A 24,566-nucleotide genomic window follows, 5' to 3' on the forward strand; every position below is an offset into this window, starting at 1 on the left:
AGAAGGAAAAGGTACAGGTGTGCTCCAGGGCGGGAGAACACACTGGGTCCTCCTTCCTAAAGGTTTTAGGGTGGAGATTTCAGGGGAGATCCCAGGGGAAGAGCTGAATGGAATATTCTGTAGCTTTCCAGGTGTGTCCATTCAGGGATGTGGCCGCCACTGATGGATTGGCTGGCACCAGAACAGGGGTCATTATTCAATGCAGCTGGTCCTGATGTCAGCCCTGGCATTTTGATGCTTAACTGGGACTGGAGCTAGAGGAGGAAAAGTCACCCTGGGGACAAGGTCCCACCCTACAATTGAGTGCCCATTGCTGGACACCTGGGCTCTCCACCCTGGTGACCTCTGTACCTGGCCCATCTCCTTGCTCTGCGTGGGTCTGTGGAACTGCCCACAAGATAACCACAAGTAAGGGGTGGCTCATGACCTCGGAGGACCGTGACTGAATCACCAGCGGGAACACATCTTTTCATGTGAAAAACATTTTCTAAAGTTAACCATTCTAAATACGCAGAAGTCACTTTTCCCGCTGGACATGATGGCTTGTTTCTGGTCTCAATGTTCTTTCTGGGAATCTGACTGTAGTTCTGGAAGGACACCACCCTAAGGCATCCCTGGTCCCTGAGCCTGGGCACCTTTTTGGCAAATGCACATGTCAGACTCCAGTTGTCAACAAAGATCAAAATGGAGCCAGATTCATTAGGTGCCTTTTCAGTGTGTGTGTTTGCAAGGAAGGACCACTGTTCCCTGGGGACTCTCAGCGCTGCCTCTCAGTGCAAACGTCCCTGGACAGGAGTTGTGGCTGCTTTGGGCTCAGGCCTGTGCACCTCAGGCGCTAGAGGGCGATGTCGTGCAAAGTGTGCGTCCTGAGTAGCGGTAGGAGCGGGTGGGTGGGGCTACGCTCTGCTTCCACCCTGTTGTTCCTCTCCCTTCAGCTGCACTGGGATCCCATCTCCCTAGTTCTGTCCTCATCTGTGGAGCTGTGATCTGTAAGGTGGTGGGAGCCGCAGGCGGGACTCAGGGGGCCCAGGAAACCAGAAATGGTGAGTGTGCGGCCGGGCGCGGAGACGGGAGGAGGCGCGGGTGGAGCCGCCGGGGCGGGAGCGTCTCTCCTCGGTCAGGTCCGGGGCCTGCGGACCCCAGGCGCCCGGGGGCTCCGCTGAAACCGCAGGCCCCTCGGGCTCGCAGTGTGGGCCCAGCCGGGACCCGGGGTCCGGTTTGTCCCCGCGGCAGGGCCTTCGGCTGCGGAGCGAGTCTGGGCAGCTCTGCACCCACGTCCCGCGGCTCCGCAGTTGGTGCGGTGACCACGGGGAGGGTCAGTGGGGACAATGGTGACTCGGTCTCCGCGGTTCGTGCCTGGGAGGAGCTGTGGTCTGTGGGGCCCCTGTCCCTCCTTTCTCCCCAGAAGGATCCCGTTTTCTCCTGGGTTTTGATGTTTGTGGAGCAGGCTCTCAAGTCCACCCTCTGTCCCCCAGGCCCTGCTCTGCAGCCAATGCCTGCATTTCCAGTCTCTCCCCCGGACCCTGAACCCCAGCTTTCCTACTCTGAGTCACAGCATCTTTATGAGCTATTTGTTTTGTGTTGCTTTTCAAACGGTTAAAAACAAAATTCAGCTGAGTAAGTGGAAGGTTAACTGGCTTGATTCCCAATCACGAATCGGCCGCATCCCATCTAGTAAATAGAATCTCAGGAGCTGTTCAAAATGGAAGGCGTTTACAATAGGCAGAAAGAAGTGGCTTTGAGAGGTTATTAGTAAAAGAAAAGAGGGGATTGCTACAGGCAGGGTCACCCTTCCTTAGGGGAAGGAACAGCAGGAGGCTTTTAGACAGATTAGTGCTGAACAGCAAGTTGCAGAGTGACTGGGTTAGAATTTTACTCCTGGGAGAGGTGAAACTGCAGTTACATACAGGCATGCACCCCTGAACCTGGGGAGTCCATCTTGAGGCAGTTTTGTTGTTTTCAGTTCTCTTACACACACCTGCATGGTGTTTCCTGCTACACACCTAGGCCATATGGTGTAGCCTCTGGGTTCTAGGCAACAAACCTATTCAACATGCTACTGTACTGAATACTGTAGGCAATTGTAATGCAGTGGTAGTAAGCATTTATGATCGCCCCTAACTACTCTACCTGCCTCCCTGATCACCCTTAACCCCTCTTCCTGCCTGTCTCATCTCCCCTAATTCCCTTTGCCTGCCTGCCTGATCACCCCTAACTGCATCTGCCTTGCCCTCACTGCTGCAGCTTCGTCCAGAAGGACATCCGGAATGATATCTGGAAGGTTGTTCGGCTGTCCAGTCTAATTAGCATATCACGCTTTTATTATTATAGATAAGAAATATTACTGATGATTACCTTTATTCTAAGAAAATTCAAATGGGAGCAGATCACCTAGAGATGGAAATAATGACTGATGAGGCCTTGTGCCTCTCTTTTGGGAAAGTGACAGCATCTTCAATTATTTAAGGGCTATTTGTGTGACCCTGCTATTGTTCCTGGAAGTTTAATATAGAGTAAAGGGTGAGAATAAATGCCGAATAGGCAAAGGGTAGGTTTTGTCTGTTGGCTCAGAGCTCCATCTATGCCCTTCTGTGCTTTCCTGTAGTTCAGGGGAAATTGCATTTCCTAGATGCCCCTGGCAGCTACCTACTCACTGCGGAGCATGGACGCAGTGGAGAAGCTACACTCTCAGCTCCTCCCTGGGCCAGCAGGGGCAGGGGCAGGGGCAGGGGCAACTGCGGAGGCAGGAGCAGGGGCAGGGTCAGGGGCAGGGGCAGTGCAGTCTGCAGGCTGCTGTCCTCCTTGGCAGCACCATTCCAATGGCAGCTGCAAGTTCTCAGCAGCCTCAGCAGGGCATGGTCTGGCTCCTTCATCCATGAGAGTGAGAATGGCTTCCTGTAGCTATTAATCTCTTAACTTCACTTTTCTCTCTCTTCTAGCCTTTCCTTTCCAACCCTTTGGTAACCAGTTCTCAATATTAAATTCTATCTGTTTGAAATACCTAGTGGGGGCTCTATTTCTCCACTGATGCAGGTGAACCCACAGCCCAGCCTATGCAAAGAATAATATGAATGGGGAGGAGGAGGAGGAGATCATTGATAGGCCAGGAAAAAAAACCAGAAATATAATAGGACATCAGGGACAACTTGCTATGATTTATTTTTTTGTTTGTTAATCCTCCCTAGAGAATATTTTTCCATTGATTTTGAGAGAGAGAGAGAGAGAGAGAGAGAGAGAGAGAGAGAGAGACATTGATGTGAGAGAGACACATAAATTGGTTGTCTCCTGCATCTGCCCTGAAAAAGGCTGAGGATCAAACCTGCAACCCAGGTTTGTGCCCTTGAACCTGAGATCCTTCAGTGGGCAGGTGGACGCTGTAACCACTGAGCAACGCTGGCCAGGGCCATGCTCTGATTTCTGATGTGAGCAGTTGCAGGTGGGATAAGGCTCAGAGTACAGCCTTGGAAATAGTGGCTGAGATGAAGTGAAAGTGTAGTTTCACTGTAACTGATGATCTTTTAACTGGGATGTGATGGTGCTACTTTGTTCACTCAAGTGACTGTCAAAATAAGGAACAATAATTCCAGGATATGAGAGAGGGAGAAGGACGAGGCCATGTCAGACTTTGCCGCGGAGGCTCGGAGCAGGCACTGTGTGTATGTGTGTGTGTGTGTCCGTGTTCGCGTCCGTGTTCGCTAGGGGCCTACCCCCAGCTGCATGCAGAGGCTCAGAGCAGGTGCCCCTGTGTGTTCTTCTCTCAGGCTCCGGGCTGCACCAGGCCCCTCCTCCTGAGATGGTGGTGACCATTATGGCATCCTAACCTAATTTGCATATTTCTCTATTTTATACACACACACACACACACACACAACACACACACACACACACACAATTATTGGCTGTCTTTAAAAAGTGTATTTTGTATGTGTGTATTTCCAGGTAGCTAATAACCACCTGGGAGTGATTTGCATCAAAGCTTTGTGCCTCTCTTTCCAGGATCTTTCCTGGGGAACAGAAATCCCCTGAGAAATCCTTTGGGTGGTTGCTCTTGGGTAACTTTCTGGGTGTTGTACATCAGCCTTGTCTCTCCCCTAGTTTGTTACCTTTAAACATGTTTTCACTTTGTTTTAGTCTCAGGTTTTAAATTAATAAAAATGTATACAATCATTGCAACTTAAAACAAAGTGTAAAATATTTTAAGTTTTCCTGACACAAGTGCTTCTCAGAGGAATAAAATACTTTATTGTTACACTAGGGGCCCAGTGCATGAATTTGTGGACCTTGAAAGGAACTGTGGGCCGTGAGGCTCCAGTGGGCACAGGGGCGGGTCTCAGCCCATACACTGCGTCCTCGCCAAGCCCCTCCCTCTGCATCCCCCCCACCCCCCACCCCCGTCCCCCATCTGCTGGCAGCCCTGCTCCTGCTGCCGCCGCTCCCAGCTCTGATGGTGCAGCCCCGCTCACACCTGCTGATGGGGCAGAGCCATTGGGGTCAGCACCAGCATCGGGTGCGATTTGCAGCTGCTGCTGATGCCGTGATGTTCCGCACATGCCCCTTGGTGCTCAGCCACTCATCATAGCGACCAGTTGTTCGGTTGTTTGGTTGTTCCGCCGTTTGGTCTATTTGCATATCTGGATTTTATATATAGAGATTGCATGAATTAAATTATTGTTTGGCCCGTTTCCTCCCAGTGTGGGTAGAAATATTTTAAGGTCTATTATTTTGATAAGGCAAAAGGATTTTTAGAGCTTAGACTGGAGGTGTTGAAGTATGATTAGTAGTTTATAAAACATATTCTTGCTATGGGAACAATAATTAGCATCTTTTTTTTTAATGCAATAATTGATACTTGTGGATTTTCTTGTTGAGCTAGCAAAGTGTCTTACCATTTTAATACCTTCTTTACACATGAACACTGGGTTTAAGCCTGATTGCTGATTGTTCAAACACTGGCTTTGAGTCATTTTAAACATCAATGGTGACCCAGAGCAATGTCAGGGGGGAGCAGAGGTCTGAGGCCAGGTGCTTTAAGCTAAGGAAGCTCCCCCACGCCCTTGAGCCTGCCAAGGGAAGTACCTGAAGGCCCCCTGAGCTTCCTGGGGAGTCTCTCCCTGCAGGTGTCCTACCTGCTCACACCCACCATGGAGGGAGCCTTTACAGTGAGAGAACCTACAGCCCTGGAGAGCTGGGGAACCAGTGCACCTGCCGGAGGGGGTGATGCCCTTCTGAGGTTTTAGTTGTGGTCTCCCTGGGCCTGTTTCTAGGCACCAGTTGAAGTTTTGCATCCAGGGTGTGGGTGCACAATGAGAAAATCTGGGAAAGTCAGGAGAGTGTATCCTGAGTTAGGGATTGTGAGATTGGGAGTTCATCTGGGTCAGAACCTTACACTGAATCCAGCTGAGCACCCCATCACTGTGAGCTGCAGCCTGAGAAAGGGAGCATATCTGTTAGCAGCACCTCGTGTAAGACACACAAGGTTGGACCAGATCTGGGTTCAGGAACAGAGGTGCTAGAATTCTGGCTGGGAATGAATTCAGAGCCAAGGCCCAAACTATAAGAGAACATTTATTTGAGAAATCACAGAAGTAGAAGAAGTTCTTAAAGGAATGGAAATTCATAGAAGGAATAAGTTATAGAGGTAATGGAAGGGCCCTTAGCAGTTAGAAGTGAGAAAGGTAGCTGTTACATGCCTGGGGGGATTGGGTGGGTGAAGAGAGGTTGGGACATGCTCCCAGGAAGGAGAGCAAGCTGGGTTCTCTGTCCTAAGGGGTTTAAGGGTGGTTATTTTAAGGAAGGTCCTGGGAAAATCTCAGTAAAATATTCAGCAGCTTTCCAGATGTGCCCCTTCACGGTCTGGGTCTCCACTGATTGATTGGTTGTGGCCAGGGCCCAGGTCTTCATTCAATGCAGCTGGTCCTGAGGTCAGCCCTGCATTGCTTTTCTGGTTTTGCTGCTTTTCTGGGCCTGCAGCTAAAATGCAAGTGTGGCCTAGAGGTTATTTCTAGGGGGAAAGGTCCGGGGTCTAAACTGCATGACCAGCGATATGCTACGGGATGAAAGGTCACCCTGGGGATGAGGTCCCAGCCTACAGTTGTCTGCTGCTAGGCATGACCTTCTGCCCCTGGCCCATTCTCCTTGCTCTGCTCATGTCTAACTGCCCAGCACATTTCCATTGTTCCCCAGGGAGAGGAGAGTATGGGAGCTCCCAGATTTCATTCCTGGGGTGGCTGCTCAGTGTCCCTCCTCTGCTCCCTTAGGGACTGTGACCCTCGAGGGGTTCTGTCTCAGCCGGGAGAGTCTAGAATGTGGAACCTTCTGAACGTGGCTTTCCTCTGTCCTGTGGGAAGCAGGCTGCTCATCTGACTGAATCCAATGTATGTGGTTCTTTCCTTCAGAGCCTTTATGCTTCACCTAGGGAAGCCCTTTCACTCTAGTTTCCCTGAGAATGAAAATGTCCATTGATTGAATGTGCCAGGTAGAAAAAAAGAGAGAGAAATATTGATACTTCCCAGCAGAGTTGCTCAGTGAGTGAGCATCAACCAGGAAGCAGGAGGTCACTGTTCCATTCCAGTCAGGGCACATGCTCGAGTTGCAGGCTTGATCCCCAGTAGGGGGCATGCAGGAAGCAGCCAATCAATGATTCTCTCATCATGGATTTTTCTCTCTATCTCCCTCTCCTTTCCTCTCTCAAATATATTTAAATAAATAAATAAGTGTGTGTGTGTGTGTGTGTGTGTGTGTATATATATATATACACACACACACACACACACACACAGTATGTGTATATACAGTATATATATATATATATACACACACATATATAGTATATACATACATATATATCCGATCTAATAAAAGAGTAATAGGCAAATTAACCATCACTCCACCACACCCACCAGCCAATCAGGAGCAAGTATGCAAATTAACCCAAGATGGCTGCGGCCACAGAGAGAGCAGGAGGGAGGCTTGGATTTCCCCAGCGATGAAGGAAGCCAAGCTTTCCGTACACCCTGGCCGGCCCAGGCCTCTGCTTAAGACTACAAAGTTTCAATTATAGAAGATAAATAAATCCCAACAGAAATGGCTGCTGCCATGGAGCTAGCAGAAGGCTTGGCTCCGCTCCAGGCTACAAAGTTTCATTTGTAGAAGATAAATCCCAGATACCAGAGCCTCCTCTTGAGTCGCCGGGGGGCGTGGCCAGCCTGCAAACCACCACAGGCCCCTCTCACAGGCCGCCCCATGCCCCAAGGGAACCCCCACCCTGATCCGGGACACCCTTCAGGGCAAACCAGCTGGCCCCCACTCATGCACCAGGCCTCTATCTAATAAAAGAATAATATGCAAATTGACCATCTCTCCAACACACAAGATGGGTGCCCCATGTGGTCAAAGATCCTGCCCCCATGTGGACACAAGATGGACCCCAGGGGAGGGCAGTTGGGAGGGACCAGGCCTGCAAGGGAGGGGGCCAGTTGGGGGTGATCAAGCCTGCAGGGGAGGGCAGTTAGGAGTGACCAGGCCAGCAGAGGAGGGAAGTTGGGGGTGACCAGGCCTGCAGGGAAGTGCAGTTGGGGGGGACCCAGGCCTGCAGGGGAGAGCAGTTGGGGGGACCAGGCCTGCAGGGGAGGGCAGTTAGGGGTAACCAGGCCTGCAGGGGAGGGCAGTTTGGGGTGACCAGGCCTGCAGAAGAGGTCAGTTAGGGGCAAACAGGCTGGCAGGGGAGCAGTTAGGCATCAATCAGGCTGGCAGGAGAGTGGTTGTGGGGTGATCAGGCTGGCAGGCAGAAGTGGTTAGGGGCAATCAGGAAGGCAGACAGGTGAGCAGTTGGAAGCCAGCAGTCCTGGATTGTGAGTCGGACATCCTTCGAGGGGTCCCAGATTGAAGAGGGTGTAGGCTGGACTGAGGGACACCTCCCTCCTCCGTGCACAAATTTCATGCACCGGGCCTCTAGTGTGTGTGTGTGTGTGTATGTGAGTGTGTGTATATATATGTCTGTGTGTATATATATATATATATATATATAGAGAGAGAGAGAGAGAGAGAGAGAGTTAATGTTCAAGAAAATATATTAACTTCTAAAATATTCTATTATTTTATGTTAATGATTCTTCATTTATTGCAGCCCTTTGTATTCAGCATGTCTCTATCAAATTAAATGTACGTTTCTATGAAAATTGAAGCTTTTGTTTTTTTGTGGCCCACATAAACGTAAACCTTGTTTATTTGGCCCGTGTTAGCCTTTGAGTTTGACATGCTTGTTTTAGAGCATAGGTCGTCGACCTTTCAGATCTCATGGGCCCCCAATGGTCCGTGGACCGCCCGTTGCCGACCGCTGTTCTAGAGAACCTTAGAAATGGTTACATCATTGACTTTTTATTGTAGTTGATGTGACAACTATGAGAACAGTATGTAAATTTCTGAAAATTGAATACATTTTAGGAGTTAAACTGTTATTATTTAAAGAAATGAAATTCTAGAATGGTTAAAAATAGAGCATGTAAATTTCTGCATTTATTTGCAGTACACCTGTAAAATAAAATAAAAAATCCACCTTAAGACTCACTGCCCACATATGCTGGTCCCTCCAGCACTGTTTCTCCAGTTACCCCTAAATAGTGTTTTGATCATTTCTTAGCAAATGTCCCACTGTATACCCAGTCTGGCCACTACCACTGGATGCTCCACACCTTTGTGGTGAGGCAGGGCCTCGGGAAGTCCTCAGGATGAGGCCAGCAGTTTATCAGGCTCAAACAGACCAAAATTTGACCATGTGAGGGAGGACTCTGTACAGGTGATGCCTGGGAAGGAAAAATGGCCCCAAATCTAGAGCCGCACAGCTCAGTCTGTGCCAGATTCTCCAGGAACCTGATCTCTGCAGGACAGGCCCACTAAGTGTGAGGGAGGTGGGGCTCAGGGTCTCCCATAAGGGGGAGCTGCCCGTCAGGCTTGGGGGAAGGTGGGCAGAGTGGCACTCAGCCTTGAGCACCCAACTATGTCTGTCCTGGATTCTGCCCACACCTCAGCATGGTGGAGACACCAGGAGGGGCGTGCTGCTGGGAGTCCAGAGGTGGGACTAGGGCCGTGGTCGGCAAACTGCAGCTCGCGAGCCACATGCGGCTCTTTGGCTCCTTGAGTGTGGCTCTTCCACAAAATACCACATATCCTAATTAAGTTAATAACAATGTACCTACCTATATAGTTTAAGTTTAAAAAATTTGGCTCTCAAAAGAAATTTCAATCGTTGTACTGTTGATATTTGGCTCTGTTGACTAATGAGTTTGCTGACCACTGGACTAGGGCATCTCTCTTGAGGGGGAGGCACCAGTCAGGTTCACAGGAAACTTTGGGAATGACCTCTTCCCCAGAGGCACACAACTCAGTCACTGACACCTTAGAGTCTGCCCACACTCAGGCCCAGGCAGCTGACTCCCCAGCAGAGCACAATATCTGAGTGCTTTTCTTACCTTGTAATTAGCACTCAGACTGTTCATTTAAAAAAATATATCTTTATTGGTTTCAGAGAGGAAGGGAGAGGGAGAGGAGAGACAGATAGAAATATCTCTGATGGAAGAGAATGATCCATAGACTGCCTCCTGCTGCCCCCCTCCTCCCTGGGGATTGAACCTGCAACTGGTCATCTGTCCTGAACAGGGATGGAACTCTGACCTCCTGGTTCATGTGGTTCGGACAAACTATGTATTTTTTCATGGTTTCCTGCTGACAGCTTGAGCCTCAGTCCGCTCTTGTCCCTATTGCCTCCCACTTGAACAAGCTGATAAGAAAGCCTGGGTGGTGTCTCCTATACAGCAGGCAGTGATTCAAACCACAGAATCCCTGTCTGTGCAGAACTCTTGCCCAGGACCATCTTCGAAGCCCCACATGACCACACCAGGCTCCATTTCTGGCTCTGAAGCCAGGTCTCAGCTGCTGGAGAGGCCAGCCCGGCCCTCCTTTGAGACCTCTATGTGAGTCCTAAGGCTTTTCCTGCTCTCTTGGTGTGGGTGTGAGGGGTGACACACCAGTATCACTCTCATCCACACCTCTGCAGGTGACCATAACACTTGAACTTGCTGCCAGGAACAGCACATCCCAACATCCAGCCATGTGGGTCTGTCTTCTGTTTCTCAGACTTGCTCACCTGTGGCTGCTGGGGGCCGGGCGGATGGTGCTGGGAGCTGTGCTGCCCCATGTGGCATTGCTGAGCCTGTTGAACCTCACTTCTATGTAACAGAGAGTGAGCTTTCATGTGTTTCTAGGCAATTGGCAGGCAGAGTATGGTATTGGGCCCACTTTAAAGTGGTTCTGGTATCATTTGCTCTGTTTCTACCAGTTCAATAAATGTCTGACCAAAGATAGCAGGCTAATTTTTAAGTTGATGATATTGTATGGCCCATGAATGATGTTATAACTGTCCAGATGGCCCTTCACTGAAAATAGGTTCCCAGCCCTGCTCGATCTATCTATCTATATCGTAGATCATATGCTAATTAGCCGGGACACTGTAACATCACGACCTGGCCTCTGGGCACTCATCCACAGCTTCATGGATACTGACTCTACCAGGCCGCCCCGAGGCCATGTGGCTGGGCCGCAGGGTAGCCGAACCCAGTGCCTATCCAAGACTTGAAACAGAGAGGAGGTGCGGGAGGAAATCCACAGATTGGGATGTGGGGGTTCAAGACTCACTACCTTTGGGCTTTGTCCTTCTTGGCCTTGGTCCTTTTCTTTCAGGCCTGGAGCGCAAGCAGTGCAGGAGAGAGGGATGGATGAAGGGCAAATGTGGAAGAAAGGAGGTGACCAAGGTGAGGGTGAGGATCTAGCAGCTGTGAGAGGCCCAGCTGCAGGGCCACCTGAGGGGTGGTTCCGGGCAAGTGCCGCAGATTCGGTGAAGCGACCAGCCAGGAGGTCTGCGGCCCAAGGGCTGCAGAGCGGCACTGACGTGGAGTGTGCTGGAGGGGGCACTGGCGGGGGCAGAGGGCCGGTGGGGGGTATCTGCCTCGCCCATGGAGAGTGAGGTTCTATAGTGGCCCCAAGACGCGGGTAGGCCTGGTGGGGAACAAGGTGGAAGGATGCCTGGGCGGAGGGGTGGGGATCCGTAGCCCTCAGTGGGGTTGAGGGGCAGTGCCACCTCAATGGAGGGGCGCCGAACTGCCGGGTACCCTACTGCTGTGGCTCGGAGAAGCTCCTGGCATTAACTGGGCCTCGCCCCAGTGGCCTGTGCACTTGACAGGCAGCGACTCCTGCTCCCACCTTGGCCCAAAAGCATGCCATGCCCGCCGCCGTGCCCCACAGCGGTGTACACCTGCACGATGAGTGCAGAGCCTACCACCTGCACTGGAGAAGGGCGGGGGGCAGTAAAGAATGGGGGTGGCGGGCAGGGGAGAGGGAAGAATGGGGGGTGTCTTCGATGAAGAGGTGCTTGAGAATGAGGCTCAGATGCCTGACAGGGAGGTTTGCTCTGTTTGCCCCACGGCTGCCCCTTAGGAAGGGCAGAGGTAGCACGGCCGCGAGGGCTCCCTGCGTGCTGAGTCATGCAGCCAACTGGAATTGGCCTCAGTTTCCTGGTCTATAAAATGGATGAAGCGTGCCCCAGTGCCTTCGCTGAGCTTTGAGGGGCAATTGAGATACTATATAAAGAAAATGAGGGAAGAAATGAGAAAGAAAAGGAAGGGCAAGCAACACAAAAGATTGGAAGGAACCTGTAAACCTATTGTCACTTAAATAGGGTTGTAATGATGGTATGATGCCAGGTGGGTACTAGAAATATCAGGGAACACTTTGTAAAATATATGATTGTCTATCCACTATTCTGTAACTAATATAAAACCTGAAACTAATACAAAATAATATTGAAGGTAAAGAAATGAAAATAGGAGTGAAAATTTTATAAATTTTAAAGTTTAAATAAAGGTTGTAAAGGAAGGAAGGGGGAGAATACAAATAGTGTTTTTCATTTTACCACTTTATTGTCTTTTCAGTACATGAAAAAGACAGTTGTCTTTATATGGTGCTTTTATACTTTTCTAAGTCATTATCTCATTTGATGTTCAGGGCAACTTAAAGACAGGATAATTTATTCCCTCCACTATTCAAAGAAAGGAAATCTTGGTGTCTGTCCTCAATGATTCAATTGTCAAGCCCTTATTGTAAAAAGGGTTAGTGAAATTCTCTGTGAAGGGTCATATCTATACTAATAAAAGCCTTGGGGGTGATTAGGCCAGCAGGGGAGCCGTTAGACATCAATCAGGTTGGCAGGGGAGCAGTAAGGGGGCGATCAGGTTGGCAGGCAGAAGTGGTTAGGGACAATCAGGCAGGCGAGCAGTTAGGAGCCAGCGGACCCAGATTGTGAGAGGAATTGGGCCCAAACCAGCAGTCTGACATCCCCTGAGGGGTCCCAGATTGGAGAGGGTGCAGGCCGGGCTGAGGGACAACCCCACCCGTGCATGAATTTCATGAACCGGGCCACTTCTAGTAAAAATAATTAGCGTTCAACCGGGAGCTTGTCTTACTCCTTACTCTCCCTGGAACTAAGACAAGAGAGGTTTTCCTATTTTGTCATTGCTCTACTGAATAGATCATTGTTTTTTTTTTCTAGCATCACAAGTGGTGAGTGGGAACCTTTTCTCTGTTCCCTACACATAGACATCAGTGGGTATGATGTCTCTCTGGGAGCAGCATTTAGGGGAATTATGCTGTGGGCAGGTCCTATGCCTGGGATAGACTGTCCTGCTGCTGGAACTCACAGGAGAGCTCAGAAATGAGACCAGTTGAGAGAAGAGCCCCTAGAGTAGCATCAAGTTTTTGGAGAAAATCACTTTTGTAAGTTTTATGTCTTTAAGTTGAAAAAATATTTTTATTTTTTTTTTTTAATTTTCTTTGTTGATTAAGATATTACATATTTGTCCTCATCCCCCATTACCTTCCCAACCCTGCCCCCAATCATGCCCCCACCCCCCTGTTTTCTGTGACCACTGGCCAGGCCTATATGTATGCATACAAGTCCTTTGGTTGATCTCTCTCCTTTACCCCCACCTTCCCCTACCTTCCCTCTGAGGTTTGACAGTCTGATAGATGCTTCCCTGTCTCTGGATCTGTTTTTTGTCCATTAGTTTATGTTGTTCATTATTTACCATAGATGAGTGAGATCATGTGATATTTATCTTTCTCTGACTTATTTCACTTTGCATAATGCTCTCCAGTTCCATCCATGTTGTTGCAATTGGTTGGAATTCCTTCTTTTTTAGTGCAGCATAGTATTCCATTGTGTAGATGTACCACAGTTTTTTAATCCACTCATCTGCTGATGGGCACTTAGGCTGTTTCCAAATCTTAGCTATGGTAAATTGTGCTGCTATGAACATAAGGGTGCATATATCCTTTCTGATTGGTGTTACTGGTTTCTTGGGATATAGTCCTAGAAGTGGGATCACTGGGTCAAATGGGAGTTCCATTTTTAGTTTTTTGAGGAAACTCCATACTGTTCTCCACAGTGGCTGCACCAGTCTGCATTCCCACCAGCAGTGCACGAGAGTTCCTTTTTCTCCTCATCCTCGCCAGTACTTGTCGTTTTTTGATTTGTTGATGATAGCCATTCTGACATGTGTGAGATGGTACTGCATTGTCGTTTTGATTTGCATCTCTTGGATAATTAGTGACTTTGAGCGTGTTTTCATATGTTTTTTGGCCTTCCTTCTGTCTTCTTTTGAAAAGTTTCTATTTAGGTCTGTTGCCCATTTTTTGATTGGGTTGTTTATCTTCCTTTTGTTATGTTGCATGAGTTCCCTGTAAATGTTGGAGAATATGTTCTCCCGTGTAGTGGGCTTTCTTATTGTTTTGTTGATGGTTTCTTTTGCTGTGCAAAAGCTTTTTATTTTGATGTAGTCCCATTTGTTTATTTTCTCTTTATTTTCCATTGCCTTAGGAACAGTATCAGTAAAGAAGTTCCTTCGGCATATGTCTGAGATTTTGCTGCCTGTGGATTCCTCTAGTATTTTTATGGTTTCCCATCTTACGTTTAAGTCCTTTATCCATTTTGAGTTTATTTTTGTGTATGGTGTAAGTTGGTGGTCTAGTTTCATTTTTTTGCATGTATCTGTCCAATTTTCGCAACACCATTTATTGAAGAGACTGTCTTGACTCCATTGTATATTCATGCCTCCTTTGTCGAATATTAATTGGGCATAGTGGTTTGGGTCGATATCTGGGTTCTCTACTCTATTCCATTGATCTATATGTCTGTTCTTGTGCCAGTACCAGGTTGTTTTGAGAACAGTGGCTTTGTAATACAGCTTGAAATCTGGTATTGAGATCCCAGCTACTTTGTTCTTCTTTCTCAGGATTGCTGCAGGTATTTGGGGTCTTTTTTTATTCCAGATGAATTTTTGGAGAGATCTTTCTAGATCTGTGAAATATGCCGTTGGTATTTTAATGGGGATTGCATTGAACCTACAGATTGCTTTGGGTAGTATGGACATTTTGATTATGTTGATTCTACCAATCCATGAACACGGTATGTTCTCCCATCTGTTTATGTCCTCTGTTCTTCAAGATGGCGTGGTCTCTGTGCTGCCAGTGTCCTCCCCGGAGTGTTTGTGGCGGCCGCGGGGTTTTGCCATCTAAGACTACCCGGATTGGCAGCTCCTTGGAGGACCTGCAGGGTCTAACTGTCCCTATTTCACTCACACACACACTCACTCAGGTCCACACACTGCTGTATCGCTCCTTCACTCTCTCACACACTCTCCCTCCCTACCTTCCTGCCAGTCGCCACTTTTCGAAAAAATATTTTTAACCTATTGGGATGACATTGACTAGGAAACTTATATAAGATTCAAGTGTACAATTCTGTACATTTTATTGTGTGTTCCCCACCCAAAGTCTCCTTCCATCACCATTTAATCCTCCCCTTTACCCTCCTGACACTCCCCTTTCCGTTTGGTACCCCATGCTGTTGTCTAAGAGTTTGTTTGTATTGCAACCCTCCGCCCCTCAGACAGCTGTCAGTCTGTTCTCTGTATCTATGAGTCTCTATAGACTTAGTTAGTTTATCTTCTTTACATTTCAAATATAAATGCAATCATGTGATATTTGTGTTTTTCTTACGGGTTTTCTTCACTTACCATAATCCAGGTCCATTCATGCTGTCATGGAGGGTAAGATTTCCTTCATTTTTATGGCTGAGTTTGATTGAGTTGGACCATGGCTTTTTATCCACTCACCTACTGAAGCACACTTGTGCTTCTTTCAAATCTGGGCTATTGTAAATAATGCTACAATGAACACAGGGGTGCATATTTTCTTTTGCTTTAGTGTTTTGAGGTTTTATTTTATATATTCCCAGAAGTGAATTGGCTAGGTCCTTGCCAAGCTGATGTGACAGATGAATGGATTACTCTGACAAAAAGTTTGCTGTGAAAGAGAGGCTTAAGGTACTGCCTGGCTAAAGGAACCCAGGCCGCCTCCATTGCCTGCCTCGTGAGGCTTTTATTGTAACAGCAGTTTAAGATAAAGTCTCTCTTTCAGGTAAGTAATTTTGGGAGGAAACTTGGGTTTGTAATATCCTTTAAGCAAGCACACCCAATGATTAAGTATAAGGATTCCAGTAAACACCCGGTGTCTGCACGTGCACAGAATTGTTTGGAAAGGTCAAGGAATGACTAGGGGCACCACCTTCGGCACACCCCTAGGTCAAAATTTCAATAAACAAGACTTGCAGCCTTCCGCACACTTCCTTTTCTTCAGAATGTTCTCTTTACAAACTTTCCAACCGAGTCTCGGGTGCTCCCCAACATTTTCCCCTTTTTTGTTTTGCTGAATGTACTGCTAGAAGACAGAGGGAGGTAACGAACCTTCTGCTTTGGAATATTGGAGTCCGTGAATTGCATTTATTGTTCCAGTTTCGATTTTATAGGCTATGAGAAAAACAAAAGGAGGAATGGTTAGTTATCTGGAATGTGTAGCGTGTGAGTACGCTCCAATAATTGCTTAGCCTTTGCCATCAGCTTCATCATTATTCCCCAGGTTATTCTGGGGGCCATCTGGGTCTGGGGAAGGCACATTGTTCAGGGTTGTGGAGTCCCTAGGCCCAAACTCCTAACTTCTGGAAGAGGATTGGTCCCATGCCATGCCATGGCAGGGTTTAATCTGGTGAGCTGGAATCCACAGTGTCCCTGTGGGGCTAGAAACTCACACATATCCTCTCCCCCATGTTAATAATTCCTTGGGTTCCATCCAGTGCTTAGTGTCTACATCTCGCCACAAGACTTGTGGTTTCTGAGATTCGGTTATTTAGGTCAAGTGCTGTTCTACAGAGGATTGAAAATGATCATTCAGATTCAAAAAATTAAGGATAAAGAATGCTTTAGATAGTAGTATAGCAGGGTTCTTCAGTCCCATATTCCCCCCCTTTTTTCACTAGCCTACCCTTCAGGGTACCATGGGCACATTCAATGGTGACCTGCCCTTGTGGATTGTGAGGGATTCCCGTGGGATGCTGGGTGGACAAAGGTCTGCAAAAGGCAGTGAAGCCAGGGCTGCTATAAGCAGGCCCATTGTCAGTTTTCCTTGGTTAATATAGCTACAATTGGAACAGGTCTTATTGAATTCATGCAAAGAACTTAATTGCTACTTATTAAAACTTGCCAATTACTGGACAGACAGGTAGGGAGAGAAATATATAATTTATCAAATTGCTTTAACCCTTTGCACTCGCTTGCTTTTTTCTCGATTCTTTTATTCTACTCGGGATTTAATTTTTTAAATACCCCAGATTTTACAAAGCGTGGCAGTAGAATAAAAACTGGAGTTTCTTTTCATACAAACTTATTTATTTGGATTTTTTTATATTTCAAATTATTAATACATTCAATACAATTCAACATACGAGCTGCTACCGATGCTAACCGTGTCGAGTCACACTCGACATCCGAGTGCAAAAGGTTAAATATGCTTTCTTATATCTAAAAACCAAAAAGTTTGCCCTAACCAGTTTGGATAGAACGTCGGTCCCGGGTTCGATTCTGGTCAAGGGCATGTACCTTGGTTGCAGACACATCCCCAGTGGGGGAGGGGTGTGTGTGCAGGAGGCAGCTGATTGATGTTTCTCTCTCATTGATGTTTCTGGCTTTATCTCCCTCTCCCTTCCTCTCTGTAAAAAATCGATAAAATATATTAAAAAATAAATAAAAATCAAAATAAAAAAGTTTAAGAATCAGCTATACTTGCAAATGACATGTAATATTGTCCTTTCTGCAAAACACAATATTCCTGAATAACAGAGCTGTAAATGAAATCATAATGTAGTTATTATTTGACAAAGCTTCCCATGTGCTATAAGCAGAAAATTTTCCTTCATGAGAGAGGAAACAAATACTTGAGGCATTCCAGAGACTATTGGAGTGATCTAAAGGCAATTCTAGGTCAAGAAAAAGTTTCTTAAAATTCAAACCCTGGAAGGATTGTCAAATTTATTCTGCCATCTTTGTTGGGTTAATTTGCATACTCACTCTGCTTGGCTGGTGGGTGTAGCGAAGGTACGGTCAATTTGCATGTTCCTCTTTTATTTATTTGCATGTTTCTCAGGTGAAACTAATTTCAACATGAAAATATTGTAGATCTCAATAAAGGCCCTTGTACATGCCAAGTCTTAAATTGTTCCCCATAAAGTCCAGGCCCCAATTATCGTGTCACAATTCTGCTGGGAAGATTTCTTTTGAGTGTGATCTTATGATTTCAATATACGTGTCTATGTGTCCTATAAATCAGCATGAAGTAACCCTCAGGCTCATTAGTAGAGAACTTTTGTAGTGGGCTAAGTTGCCCTGTCTTGCTCATGCCTGAGCTCTAACTCTAACATCTTATCTCCATGAAATGAGAGAGGCAAAAGAAGGTCAAACTGAGTTACTAACAAATAATATAAAAACAAATGATCATTCATACTCCTCCACAAGAATATTTTTATTCATTCCGGTGTATCTGACTACTTCTAATAATCTGGAGTACTTCAGGACAATATGGCCAATTACATTTTGTTCTAACTTGAATTTTCACACACTGCCTGGCCTCTCCTGTTTGGTGATGAGAATAGAAGAGAAAGCTACCAGGCATTTATTGTATTCACAGTCACTAAAACTTTATACAGACATGACAGTATGTTTCATGGACAGCTGCATCAAATGGTAGTTATAATGGAGATGAGTTTTCTCACAAGGAATGGATGGGCATAAAATAGAAGTATTTTAATGTATTAACCCTTTGCACTCGCTCGTTTTTCTCGATTCCTTTATTCTAATGCTAACCATGTCGAGTCACACTCGACATCCGAGTGCAAAAGGTTAATATAGAAGTTTTTCAAGGTGTTCTTTACCCTGACCTTAGAGAGCAATGAAGACTTGAAGTGATCACAGTAAAATCATATCAATATATTTCATGTGTTTTTGAGGAAGTGAGTATGGCGAATTAATAATAGTCTTCCTACAATCAAGTCATAGACTGAATGTTGGAGACCACATGTCTTATGTGAACTTCTTATGAATTATGTATAGATCCCCAGTACTGTCATAACCATTCTCCTATATGCATATGTGGGATGTTTTAGGACTCAGTGGCCTTTGAGGATGTTAATGTGGAGTTCACCATGGAGGAGTGGGCTTTCCTGGATCCCACCCAGAAGAAACTCTACACAGATGTGATGCTGGAAACCTTCTGGAACCTGGCATCAGTAGGTAGGTATCACAAGTTATTTTTTTAAAATATATTTTTGTTGATTTTAGAGAGGAAGGAGAGGGAGAGAACGAGAGAAAAATCAATGATGAGAGAGAATCACTGATTGGGTATCTCCTGCACGACTCACACTGGGGATCAAGCCTGCAAACCGGTCCTACTGGAAATTGACCTGTGACCTCCCTGTTCACATAGTTCATAGGTTGATGGTCAACCACAGAGCAACTCTGGCCTGCAACAACTTGTTACTTACGTAGACAATTAGAAAACTAGTATAGCTTGCTCATTAATGCTGTTTCAAGAACTGAAATATGCAAAGGGAGTACATTGGTAATTAAAGTAGGAATGATCACAGCTCATTGTGTCCCTAAAATCTTACCATTTTTTATATTCTTTAACAGTTTATAATGCTTTTTCTAGCATGTATTTTAGAAGAACAATGTGATGACCATGACAGGGAAGATCAGTATGAATATCACGGGAGGAATCTTAGGTGAGTCGCATTGACATGACAAAGCATTAAGAGCATCTTTGTGTTTTTTTAAAAATAGGTTTTTATATATTTTGTTTATTAATTTATATATTTAATATATTTTTAATGTATTTCATAGAGGTAGGAAGAGGAAGAAAGAGAAACATCAATGATGAGAGAGAATTATTGATGGCTGCCTCCTGCATGCCCCACATTTGGAATCATATCCAAAACCTGGGAATGTGCCCTGACCAGAAATTGAACTATGGGCCACCTGGTTCAGAGGTCAGTGCTCAACCACTGAGCCTCGCTAGTGGTGCAAAAATATGTATTTATTGATTTTAGTATGTGGTTTTGAGAGTGAGAGATAAAAAAATCAATAGAATGCCTACTGCATGCTCTGTACTGGGTTTAATAAGTCTGCAGTTTGGCCATGTTTCCTTTCAGGGAATTTAACCGGGAAGCCACTGGTGCGTGGGTCCATCCTGAACCACTGAGCCATATGGGCCCGGTTCACAAAAGAATCTTAAAAACAGATAATCCAATTGTATCAGCCCAGTTTTAAATGTATTGATTTTTAGAAGAATATCATCAAAATGTTTTTTTCTGAAATATGATCTAGATGTTTAGTGTATAAAAAATAATTACACTTGGAAACAATACACAAAAGTACTATTAATGAATATAAGTGTTTTCATCATATCCATGATCCAGCTTATATCAGAAGTTTTAAGATATACACTTTCAAAAAATGGAATGTTCAGAAACCCCACCCTTTTTTGAAAATGGTAAAAATGTCATTGTCATGCTATTAATAAATATTAAATTGTTAAGAGAGTATTAATATGCTTCTGATTTTTACAGCAGTCATATGGTAGAGAGACTCTGTACAAGGAAGGATGGTCTTCAATGCAGAGAAAACTTCAGCCAGATTCCATATAATAATGAAAAGAAGGAAATTCCTGAAATAACACAACCTAAATCCAGGTTGTGCGGACAAATCTTCATACGTTATTTATCGTTGAGTAACCACCTGAGTTCTCACATTGGACCCAAACTATACCTGTGTCAGGAATATGAAGAAAACCCTTATAAATGTAAGGAACCTGAGAAAGCTTTCAAGCATCACCAACTTATTCAGAGCCATGAAGGCACCCCCACTGGGAAAACTTTCCACTATTCAAGTTCCCTTAGAAATCATGAAATAATGCATATTGCTGGGAAATCGTATGAGTGTGAGCAATGTGGGAAAAGCTTTAATCATCTCATTTACTTTAAACTTCACAAAAATACTCATAGTGGAGAGAATACATGTCAAAGTAAGCAATGTGGCAAAGCTTCCAGTTCTCCCAAGTACTCTGGAGAAAATGAAAGTACACACACTGCTGAAAAGACCTATCAATGTAAGGAATCTGGAAAAGCTTTCAGTTCCACTTCTCTTAGTAATCCGGAAAGAACACACACTGGTGAGAAACCTTATGAATGTGGGAACATCTTCAGTTGGCTCAGCTCTCTTGGAAAACATAAAAGTAGTCATGCTGGAAAGAAGCCTCATGAATGTAAGGAATGTGGTAAAACATTCTGTCGTCGCTATTCCCTTATAATTCATCAAAGAGTGCATACTGGGGAAAAACCATATGAATGTAAGCTTTGTGGTAAAGTTTTCTCTTATTCAACTTCCCTCCAAAATCATAAAAGAACTCATACCGGGGAAAAACCTTATGGTTGTAAGCAATGTGGAAAAGCCTTCAGTTGTCCAAAGTATTATCGAGAGCATCAACGGACACAATGTGGAGAAAAGCCCTATGAATGTAAGCAATGTGGGAAAGCCTTCAGTTGTCAAAAGTATTATCGAGAGCATCAACGGACACAATGTGGAGAAAAGCCCTATGAATGTAAGCAATGTGGGAAAGCTTTAGGATATTCCACTGCTCTTCGAAATCATGAAAGAATGCATACTGGGGAGAAACCCTATAAGTGTAAGCAATGTGGGAAAGCCTTCCATTGTAGCAACTCTCTTCGAAAACATAAACGATGTCATGACAGAAAGAAGCCTCATGAATGTAAGGAATGTGGGAAAACATTCCATCATCCCTGTTCCCTTAGAAATCATGAAAGAACTCATACTGGGGAAAAACCCTATGAATGTAAGCATTGTGGCAAAGCTTTCTATTTTCTATCTGCCCTCCAACGTCATGAAAGAACTCATACTCGGGTAAATCGCTATGAATGTAAGCATTGTGGTAAAGGTTTCTATTATCAATCTTCTCTCCAAGATCATGAAAGAACCCATACTGGGGAAAAACCCTATAAATGTAAGGTTTGTGGTAAAGGTTTCTATTATTCAACTTCCCTTCATTATCATGAAAGAATGCATACTGGGGAAAAACCCTATCAATGTAAGGAATGTGGGAAAGCCTTCATTTCTCCCAGCTCTCTTGAAAAACATAAAAGAAGTCATGATGGAAAGAAGCCTCATGAATGTAAGGAATGTGGTAAAACATTCTATGATCCATATTACCTCCGATTTCATGAAAGTATTCATACTGGAGTAAAACGGTATGAGTGTAAGTATTGTGGTAAAGCTTTCTCTTACCCATCTTCCCTCCGATATCATGAAAGAAGTCGTCATAAGGGGAAACCCTATGAGTGTAAGCAATGTGGGAAAGCTTTCTTTGCTCTAGGTGGCCTCCGACGTCATGAAAGAATTCATACTGGGGAAAAACCCTATAAGTGTAAGCAATGTGGCAAAACTTTCTCTAATTTAACTTCCCTCCAACGTCATGAAAGAACTCATACCTTGGAAAAACCCTATGAATGTCAGCAATGTGGTAGAACTTTTAGTTTTTCCAAATCTCTTAAAAATCATGAAAAAATGCATACTGTGGAGAAACTCTATGAATGTAAGCAATGTGGGAAAGCTTTCAGACATTCCAAATATCTTAGAAATCATGAAAAAATTCATACTGTGGAGAAACCATATGAATGTAAGCAATGTGGGAAAGCTTTCAGACATTCCAAATACCTTAGAAATCATGAAAAAATTCATACTGTGGAGAAACCTTATGAATGTAAGCAATGTGGGAAAGCTTTCAGATGTCCTACATATTTTAGAAATCATGAAAGAATGCATACTGGGGAGAAATCCTATGAATGTAAGCAATGTGGGAAATTTTTCAGTAATCCCAGTTCTCTTGGGACACACAAAAGAAATCATGACGGAAAGAAGCCTCATGAATGTAAGGAATGTGGTAAAACATTCCTTTATCCCTCCTTCCTTAGAATTCATGAAAGAATGCATACTGGGGAAAAACCCTATGAATGTAACCATTGTGGTAAAGCATTCTCTTATCCAAGTAACCTCCGATGTCATGAAAGAACTCATAATAAGGAAAAACCGTATGAATGTAAGCAATGTGGGAAAGGCTTTATTCATCCCAGTTTCCTTGAAATTCACCTAAACACTCATAATGGAGAGAAATCATAATGAATAAAAGAACTCACACTGAAAATAAGCCGTATCCTGTAAAGATTGTAGAAAAGCCTTTGACAAACCCAGTTCTTTTTTTTTCTTTATCCTCACCTGCAGGTATTTTTCCATTGAGAGAGTGGAAGTCAGAAAGGCAGAGAGCAATATTGATGTGAGAGAAACATGAATTGGTTGCCTCCTGCAAATGCCCAGACATGAAAGCACACACAGTGGAGAAAGGCTCTATGAATGTGGTAAAGCTTTCAGATTCTCCAAGTCTCTTAGAAAGCATGGAAGAACACATACCAGGGAAAAACCTTATGAATGTAAGCAATGTAGAAAAACCTTCAGTTTTGTCACACATCTTAGAAGACATAAAAGAAGTCATGATGGAAACAACCCTTATGAATAAGGAATGAGTTAAACCTCTTTGTCATCCCTTTTATCTTAGATACCATGAAATGTATACTGGGGAGAAACCCTATGAATTCAAGCGATGTGGGATAAACTATAGTCAGCCCCAATCCTTTGAAATGCACAAAAATTCTCATAGTGGAGAGAAACTACATTATTGGAAGGAATGTGGCAAAGCCTTCAGGTTCCCAACTAGTTTTTACAGACATGTGAAAACAAAATGTATTGATAAACTGTTAATGTAAAGAATAGGGAAGAGCCTTCATTTATCTCTCAGCTGTACCATTCATGTATGATAATCCATATTGGGGATGGACCCTAGAAATGTAAGAGGGTTACGAAGCATTCATTTCTTCCAGGTTATTGTAAAGGATGAAAGAACTCACTGAAGAGAAGCCCTGACATGTAAAGATGGAAGGAGAGCCTTTGGCTATTCTAGTTTTTTACAAAATCATGAAGGAACTCACACCCCAAAGTAAGTGTATGAACATAAGGAATTTGGGAGAGCCTTTCTTGGACATGTGAGAATGCACCTGGAGAAATAGTGTAAACATATAGAGAAGGAGGGAAAGCCTTCAGCTGTCCCTTTTCCTTGGAAAGGTCATGAAAAAAACTCAAAGTGGAGAAGTTTATTGAATGTAAAAATGTAGGTAAACCTTCATGTTGCCTCATATTTGTACAATATCATGTGAGAATGTATGCTGTATAATTGACAACGAAAACAAACTTTAAAATTTTAAATACTTTCAAAGAAGCTTGAAAATTTCACTTAAAAGAAATCCTATTAGTATAACTAATTAGTACATGTAAGCCTGTTGCAAATAAAGTCATATACTTCCCAAAACTCACACCATTAAAGAAGTTCTATAAAATTTTGACATATTTGTTCATTATCAGTACTCATTCTTTGTTAGTTTTTTAAAATTGCTTTTTGGATGTGAGGAAATTGAGAGAGAGAGTAGTAGAGAGAAACATCCAGGTGAGAGAGAAACCTAGATGGGTTGTCTTCCCATGTGCCTGACCAGGGATCGACTCAGCTACCCAGTAATGTGCCCTGACAGGTTTTGAATGAATAGGCCCTACAAACATATGTATTCTTTTTTAATTTTTCAATTGCACTTGAAATTCACTGTTATTTTAGTTAAGTATTTGCCATATATTTGTACTTTCGCACAGTTCATTGTAGTCATGTGAATTATTTTCATGTTTGGTTTTTGTGTTGCTTTTGGCTGGGAACTGTGTTATGCAGTTCACATTAAGAAGAGAATATTTTCATTTGTTTTTCTCACTCTTTGCCCTACCAGCCAAGAATATCCTCAAAACTGCCAACCACTGCTTTACTTCCCTTGATGTTGGGTGTAGGCTTTATAATTGTTCACAATTCAACATTAAAGATGTAACATAGGATGGCTTTTCCTGATAGCAGTGCCTCTCAAAGAAATAAAATATTTTATTGTTACGCAAGAGACTCGGTGCATGGATATGTGC

The 24,566-nt window shown here is 44.4% G+C and overlaps 1 protein-coding gene across 1 annotated transcript; it reads left to right on the top strand.

The window, feature by feature from the left end:
• Positions 1–900: 900 nt before the first annotated feature.
• LOC103304373 (zinc finger protein 791-like) lies at positions 901–22,971 on the top strand. The gene is made up of 8 exons (XM_054717400.1): positions 901–1,043; positions 18,599–18,725; positions 19,156–19,216; positions 20,060–20,124; positions 20,791–21,387; positions 21,472–21,627; positions 21,880–22,314; positions 22,399–22,971. Exons 1-8 carry the CDS (start codon positions 1,041–1,043, stop codon positions 22,680–22,682), a joined length of 1,728 nt encoding a protein of 575 aa, XP_054573375.1. The 5' UTR covers positions 901–1,040; the 3' UTR covers positions 22,683–22,971.
• Positions 22,972–24,566: the final 1,595 nt, after the last annotated feature.

Source organism: Eptesicus fuscus, chromosome 6 (genome assembly GCF_027574615.1).
Source record: "Eptesicus fuscus isolate TK198812 chromosome 6, DD_ASM_mEF_20220401, whole genome shotgun sequence".
Classification (NCBI taxonomy): Eukaryota; Metazoa; Chordata; class Mammalia; order Chiroptera; family Vespertilionidae; genus Eptesicus; species Eptesicus fuscus.